The sequence below is a fragment of the Rhinopithecus bieti genome, unplaced genomic scaffold (assembly GCF_001698545.2).
Source record: "Rhinopithecus bieti isolate Rb0 unplaced genomic scaffold, ASM169854v2 scaffold_57210, whole genome shotgun sequence".
NCBI lineage: Eukaryota > Metazoa > Chordata > Mammalia > Primates > Cercopithecidae > Rhinopithecus > Rhinopithecus bieti.
In genome coordinates this window covers 1,119,478-1,127,771 of record NW_016823439.1, presented here as the reverse complement: position 1 = coordinate 1,127,771, position 8,294 = coordinate 1,119,478, and the positions used below count along the sequence as shown (strand labels likewise).

Below are 8,294 nucleotides of genomic sequence, written 5' to 3'. Positions count from 1 at the left end.
TTTTGAGGCAGAGTCCTGCTCTGTTGCCCAGGCTGGAGTGCAGTGGTGTGATTATCAGCTCACTGCAACCTCTGCCTCCCGGGTTCAAGCGATTCTCGTGCCTCAGCCTTCTGTGTAGCTGGGATTACAGGCGTGCACCACCACGCCCAGCTAATTTTTTGTGTTTCTAGTAGAGAAGGAGTTTTCACTATTTTGGCCAGGCTGGTCTCAAACTCCTGGCCTCAAGTGATCCACCCGCCTTTGTCTCCCAAAGTGCTGGGATTACAGGCATGAGCCACCACCACACCTGGCCTGTAGTTTATTTGTGTATATGGTGTAAAGTAAGGGTCTGTGTTAGTCTGCTAGGTCTTCTATAACAATACTGCTGAGTAGCTTAAACAATAGAAATTTATTTTCTCACAGTTCTGATAGGTGTTAAGTCCCAGATTAAATGCTGGCAGTGTTGGTTTCTGGTGAGGCCTCCCTTTCTCCCTGACTTGTAGATGGCCACCACCTAGCTCTGTCCTCACATGATCTTTGCTATGTGCATGTGCACGCCTGGTGTCTCCTCCTCTTAAGAAGGACACCAGTGCTGTTGGATTTGGGTCCTGCCCTTATGATCCTTACTTAACCTTAGTTACCTTCTTAAAGGCTCTGTCAGCAAATACATTCACACTGGGGGTTAAGGCTTTACCCTATGAATTTGAGGGGGAACATAGTCAGTCCATAACAGAGTCTAATTTTATTGTTTTTCATGTGAATATCCAGTTTAAAAGAAAGTTTAAAATTGAGATTGAGTTGTTAATTTTCCGTGAGGGTCTAGTATTAAATCATGCAGTTAATCATGTGTCTTGATTGTTGTTATCATTGACCACATGTAGGAAAAGTACTTGTGCATGCTCATGTAGGTGTAAATGCATAATCAATATTATTAAGCACATGCCCAAAATGTAGTAGTACAATAGAATTTATCATCTGTAGTGCTGCTTGGAAATGATGCAATATATATGCTGTCTTTAAGAAGCAAATCTGATTTTGCATGTGATTATAAAGTCCAGATCAATGAAAACAGTACTTTAAAAAAATTGTCCACATAAACTTCTTTAGCTTACTTTACAGAAGGCATGGAGTACATTTTATACTGTTTCTTGAGACATAATCATTTAAAATTGACCTGTTTGCTCAAGCTTAAGAATTTGTGGAGGTGATAATGTTCCAATTTTATTTAATTTATAACTTTATTTTCTTTTTATAATGTATAGATGTGAAAATCACCATGAAAAACTTAGTGTATTTTGCTGGACTTGTAAGAAGTGTATCTGCCATCAGTGTGCACTTTGGGGAGGAATGGTGAGCAGAACAAATTCAGTATTTTTTTTTAGTTAGAGACTAGAAGGCACTGAAATACTTATTCAGATAGAAAATAGTTTCATTATGCTCTCGTGCTCTATAGATGCTTTATTAAAGGTATTGTACTTTTATTCCAGAGAATCTTGTTTGTGCGGTTTAATGTAGGACATGGACCCCTTACATAAATATTTTAACCTCTAACACCTATGCAACATATCCTCTATTGATTTGCAAATCTTTTTGTTGTAGGATCCAGGTCACTTTTTTCATTAAAGGTCAGTTGATTGATGTACTGGCCAGGGTTTCCAATTTTAGTTCCTTTAAAACGGAGCAAGAACTTAGACACTTGTGAAACAACATGAATGCACATATCTAGATCTTTTTTTTTTTTTTCTGAGGCGGAGTCTCGCTCTGTCACCCAGCCTGGAGTGCAGTGGCCAGATCTCAGCTCACTGCAAGCTCCGCCTCCCGGGTTCACGCCATTCTCCTGCCTCAGCCTCCCGAGTAGCTGGAACTACAGGCGCTCGCCACCTCGCCCGGCTAGTTTTTTGTATTTTTTTTTAGTAGAGACGGGGTTTCACCGGGTTAGCCAGGATGGTCTTGATCTCCTGACCTCGTGATCCACCCGTCTCGGCCTCCCAAAGTGCTGGGATTACAGGCTTGAGCCACCGCGCCCGGCCATATCTAGATCTTATAATTATTTTTTGTTTTTTAGATTCTTTTTTCCAATTGAATTCAAGAGCAGTTTTTAAAGACAGTCTGCCATTATTGAGCTTGAAGCATTGAAGTTAGTTTTCTTAGAAGCAGCTTTTTTATTTTAAAGTCATGTTCTGTTGTTTACTGAATACTTTTTTTTTTTCCTTGAGAAAAAATTTTGCACTCATTGCCGAGGCTGGAGTGCAATGGCGGGATCTCGACTCACCACAACCTTTGCCTCCCAGGTTCAAGTGATTCTCCTGCCTCAGCCTCCCTAGTAGCTGGGATTACAGGCATGCGCCATCACCACGCCTGGCTAATTTTGTATTTTCAGTAGAGACAGGGTTTCTCCATGTTGGTCAGGCTGGTCTTGAACTCCCGACCTTAGGTGATCCACCTGCCTCAGCCTCCCAAAGTGCTGGGATTACAGGCGTGAGCCACTGTGCCTGGCCTCTGAATACGTAATTAAATGATCTCCTTACAATATTAAGTACAATTGGCATAAATAGGTTGAGAATAAATACAATAGATTCTTAGTGAGGAAAAATAAGTGATGGGGGAAATGGAAGTGGGTAGGTATCTAGAGTTGCCATGAGAATTGATCATTCTGTGGACATCAGTCAGTATGTTTTACCGAGAAAGTGACAGGCCAGATTGGTTGAGTAGAACTCAATTCAGAGAGCTTTCTGTGAGAATTTGAATATTAATGCGCTGACTAGAAAAAATTAAGAAGTTCTTACATTTAATACTTTAAATACATAGGTTTTGTAAGAGAATAAGTAGAGACTTTTTTTCTATACTTTAAGTGAACATGTAAAAATCTACATCTTTTTTGGAGACAATAATGGGATACTTTGGCTAAATAAGACAATTCTAGTAAGAACTTACAGGAGGCTTCTTATATTAAAATTTAATAATTCTGGTTACCAATCAAAATTATTTTAAGTAGTTAGCTATAAAATTGTTCTTTGAGTTGAATGCAACTGAATTTGTGAGGTTACTACAGAACTACCCTTCTATCTCTGTAGCAATTCTGTGGGATGGAAAATGGGTTCATTGCTTTTGTTAATTTTGTATCCTGGGCTTTTTCTTCGAGTGTCTTTCTAATTCATTCAGCTGTGGTAAAGACTAGGGATTTGGTGATGAACATACCAAACAATTAATTACATATTTAATTGGTGTGATAAATTGGAGGAATAAATACAGAGAGCTGATGAGGATGCATAACTCTAGCAGCTGATCCTGTAAATCTGAGCTAAGCTGCAAAGGATGAGTAGGATTAAGACAAATAAGATGGGAGAGGGAAGATGGAGAATTATTATTATTTGCTTTGTTTTGTTTTTTCGAGACAGAGTCTCACTCTGTCACCCAGGCTGGAGTGCAGTGGCATGATCTCAGCTCACTCCAACCTCTGCCTCCTGAGTTCAAGTGGTTCTCCAGCCTCAGCCTCCTGAGTAGCTGGGATTACAGGCGTGTGCCACCATGCCCAGCTAATTTTTATATTTTTTAGTAGAGATGGGGTTTCACCATATTGGCCAGGCTGGTCTCGAACTCGTGACCTCAGGTGATCCACCTGCCTCAACCTCCCAAATTGCTAGTATTGCAGGCATGAGCCACCGTGCCTGGCATTATTACTATTATTTTTGGTTTTTGTTTTTAAAAAATTATTATAATTTTTTGGTACTCTCTCTGTCACCTGGGCTGGAGTACAGTGACCCGATCACAGCTCACTGTAAGCTCTGCCTCCCAGGTTCAAGCAATTCTCATGTCTCAGCCTCTTGAGTAGCTGCGATTACAGGTGTGTGCCACCATGCGTGGCTACTTTTTGTATTTCAGTAGAGACGTGTTTTCGCCATGTTGGCCAGGCCAGTATTGAATTCCTTGGTTCAAGCGATCTGCCCTCCTTGGCCTCCCAAAGTACCGGGATTATAGGCATGAGCCACTCCCCCCAGCTGAGAATTATTTTTTAATAAGAGGGAGTAATTTTTGTAAAGTCCTGAAAAAAGAAGTTTGAGGACATGGAAGAAAACTAGTGTTGCCTTAGAGAAGAGTGAGTGACTGATAAGGTTGTAGCAGTTGATTTGGGCTGTGGCTAAAGATTTTGGTTCTTTTTAATAAGTTAATTTCTAGTTAAATGAGTATTTTGCTAAAGCCCTTTATTTACAATCTTGAAAGAGTTCCTGGTGGACTAAGTGATTTTAAGCAGGCACTGGCCTGCTTCAACAAAATTAATTAGCTAATAAGATAAAGTTCATTTGAAATATTTACCAGTTTATTAGTGTCCATAGAGTGTTACACAGGAATGTAAATGCAGATGAGATACGTGAAAGTATTCTAAAGCTACTCTAATTTAAATAGCATGGCGGACATACCTTTAAACCTTTGGCAGAAATTTATGAGCAACATGTCACTAAAGTGAATGAAGAGGTAGCCAAACTTCGTCGGCGTCTCATGGAACTGATCAGCTTAGTTCAAGAAGTGGTAAGACTACTACTAAAATATTATTATTTTGTTTTCAATCTGTAATGTATAATAATATATTTATATAATATAAGTTAATCAGATATTGAAATCAAGATTTTCAAGATTAGCAAATTTGATAGGCTGTACCTATAGTCAAATCCCATAAATTTCAGAGTAACTGAGAAATTTCCATACAAAACCCCTGGCTTGTAAGGAAGCATTTGGAGTCAGAGAATTACCACTTATGCAGAATTAGAAAATCGGTGAATTTAAAAAGTCCATTTGTTACAGAGTCAATAATTATTTTTTCTTTTTTTTGAGACAGAGTTTCACTCTTGTCCCCCAGGCTGGAGTGCAGTGGCAAGATCTCAGCTCACTGCAACCTCCACCTCCCGGGCTCAAGTGATTCTTCTGCCTCACCTTCCCCAGTGGCTGGGATTATAGGTACCTGCCACCATGCTTGGCTAATTTTTGTATTTTTAGTAGAGACAGGGTTTCACCATATTGGCCAGGCTGGTTTCAAACTCCTGCCCTCATGATCCACCTGCCTTGGCCTCCCAAAGTGCTAGGATTACAGGCGTGAGCCACTGTGCCTGGCCCTAATAATTGACTTCTAAACAGAATCAATATTGACTTTTACAGTCATTCATTAAGTTATACACTCTTTGGATCTCCAGCTTTTGGGTGAGTTTCTTTTGCTAAGCAATGAACTATTTGTGATGTCCTGATTTAGAACTCCACAGAGTTGAAAGTGTAATATTTAACATTACTCTTTAGATATTGTATAGGTCAAACAGCTTTAGTGGGCTATGTATAATGTTATTTCTGTGAAAAAGTGTGATAAGCCCCAAAGAATGAAATACTAAGCATATTTTTAGAATACGTTTTGTTTCAAGTTGGCAGAATGACAGTCATAAATGAGATTTATGGACCGTTTCCTAACTTAAAATGAAGTTTGTGGACCATATGCTAAATTAAAAACAGATGCCTTCTTTGTTTTACCCCTTTAGGAATCAAGAACCAAGTGATCATTTGTAACATTCTTTATGCAGAAAATTTGTGTTTTTGATTGCAAGTCTGCCATTTTGAAATATAAGCGAGTTGGGTCATTTCCATTTGACCTTCCTCTACCTTTTTCCTATTATCTATTCTTGGCAATATTATAATGTGGTGCTTCTATTTTTAAAATCTACCCAATTAAAATTATTCTTACCTGTTTATCTTCTAGGAAAGGAACGTAGAAGCTGTAAGAAATGCAAAAGATGAGCGTGTTCGGGAAATTAGGAATGCAGTGGAGATGATGATTGCACGGTTAGACACACAGCTGAAGAATAAACTTATAACACTGATGGGTAAGTGTTTTTGTATGCTGCTGGGGTACCTGGTGCTTTCAGCTTCTTTGAGATTTAGTCTTTGAAGAGTAAGGGTCGTGATCCTAGGAAGGAATCTTGAGATTTTAGGCAACTCCATGTTGTTAAAGTTTAGACAGATAAATGTTTGACTTGTATTTAGAAATGGTAGGAGATAAAAGTTTTCATAGCCATTTGGATGACAATCCAAGTGTTCATAGCCATTTGGATGAAAATCCTAATGGCCACTGGGCATTATTGTTAGGTAGCTTTTTCTCCAAATCTAACAGAATTCCTTCTACTAATGTTCCATATCCTTTCCATCCATTTTCATTGAGGATGAAGAAACTAACATTTGTAAATACCAGCGTCATCCCCTGACAGTTTTTTCTTAGAGATTTAAAGTCTCAGCTTTTGATTTCTAGTAGGGTTCATTTTACATATGTTTAATTATACTTATTGGTGATCTTTTGCTTTTCAAAGATTCTTTCATTCTTCTTTGATTGTGGAACCTGGTATTAAACTTAAAATTTAAGTAAGAATTTGATCCAATGCTATAGTTTTGTTTGATTTGTTTTGGTGATCTTAGTCTTTCCAGTGTTTTGCTGACTAAAACCAGCTTTGCATTTTTTTTAGCATAGTCCAAAGTGAAATATATATACTTTAAATAAGGTGTGAACAAAGAATTTTTTTTTTGGCTGTCTTGATTCTCCCAAGATTTTAGCCATGTCTTTGTGTCATCCAAAATAATGATTTTATCCATTTTATTTTTAACTTTTAAAAAACGAGATGTAAATATCTTTGAGTTTGTATATTTGTATATCATTTCATAAATTGCTTTTCTATTATAATACTATACTATTTAATATCTGATTTTTAGTTTTTTTCCCACAGACCACGCAATTAGACAAAACCTGTAGGTATTGATTATACCGGTCACAATGCCACTTAAAGATTTCATGTAAATGAAAATCATAATTGTGCTTAGGTCCTCAGTTGCAGTCATACATGTAGGTGATCTTAGTTTTTCAGAACTTTAGATAATATTTGAGATCCCTTTAAGTTCATTAAGCCATGTAGAGTGCTGGATGTTGATACATATTAGGACTTTAAAATTGAGGGGATCTTAACTGTTGATGTAATCTTCAGTAGTAGCCAAATACATATTTGCATATGGTGTTGTTTTTCTTGAGTGAATTTGTTCATTGCTTCATTCATTTAATTGAATCAACTAAAAGTTAAATAATACCACAGTACAGATCTCTTAAGTTTATTAATTTTGCTACCTGTATAACTCCGTGAAATAACTTCCCTTTACAATAACTGAACTTGCCCTGCTTTTGTGGCTTGCAAATTATTTTCATTATGAAAATTATAATTTGTGATTTCCAAGATAGCTTTTATGATTAAATAGGATTCTTTCTAAGGATAAGAGGTGGGGAAAAGGATATTTTCAGGGTTAGTATATCTTCAGAATAGTCTCATAAGCCTCAGATTTTTAATTCATACTGTAATATCTGCCACTAATTTATTATTACTATTATTATTATTATTATTGTTATTGAGACAGAGTGTCGCTCTGTCATCCAGGCTGGAGTACAGTGGCACTATCTCAGCTCACTGCAACCTCCGCCTCCCAGGTTCAAGCAATTCTCCTGCCTCAGCCTCCTGAGTAGCTGGGACTACAGGGATGTGCCACCACCCCCGGCTAATTTTTTGTATTTTTAGTAGAGATGGGGATTTCACCATATTGGCCAGGCTGGTGTTGAACTCCTGACCTCAAGTGATCTACCTGCCTCCACCTCCCAAAGTGCTGGGATTACACGTGTGAGCCACCACACCTGGCCTCTGCCACTAATTTTTTTTTTTTTTTTTTTTTTGAGATGGAGTCTCACTCTGTTGCCCAGGCTGGAATGCAGTGGCAAGAGCTCAGCTCATTGCAACGTCTGCTTCCCAGGTTCAAGTGATTCTTCTGCTTCAGCCTCCCAAGTAGCTGGAACTACAGACGTGTGCCACCACACCCTGCTAATTTTTGTAGTTTTAGTAGAAGCAAGGTTTTACCATATTGGCCAGGCTGGTCTTAAACTCCTGACTTTGTGATCCGCCTGCCTTGGCCTCCCAAAGTGCTAGGATTACAGGCGTGAGCCACCACGCCCGGCCTCTGCCGCTCATTTTTAAGTTTAATTATGTACTGTAATGTGGTCCATAGGCTAATGTTTTAGGATTGTGGGATGTGGAGAGAGTAGAATTTATGTCTGATAATATTAGATTCTAGCTAATACTTTATTTTAACTCTTTTTGCAATCTTGAAATTCTGAGTTTTATTTCAAAAATAAAAGTTCTAGGCTGAGGCAGGTGGATCTCTTGAGCCCAGGGGTTCAAGACCAGCCTGGGCAATGTGGCAAAACCCCATCTCTACCAAAAAAAAAAAAAAAAAAAAGAAGAAAAAAAATTAGC

At 38.2% G+C, this 8,294-nt stretch overlaps 1 protein-coding gene across 1 annotated transcript in view; it reads left to right on the top strand.

Moving 5' to 3' along the window:
- TRIM37 (tripartite motif containing 37) overlaps positions 1 to 8,294 on the top strand; it is a 110,789-nt gene that overhangs the window by 22,067 nt on the left and 80,428 nt on the right. Inside the window, exons 6-8 of the mRNA XM_017861564.1 lie at positions 1,242 to 1,329; positions 4,384 to 4,506; positions 5,717 to 5,840. Of these exons, the coding sequence (XP_017717053.1) occupies positions 1,242 to 1,329; positions 4,384 to 4,506; positions 5,717 to 5,840 (335 nt within the window). The remainder of the gene's footprint in view (positions 1 to 1,241; positions 1,330 to 4,383; positions 4,507 to 5,716; positions 5,841 to 8,294) is intronic.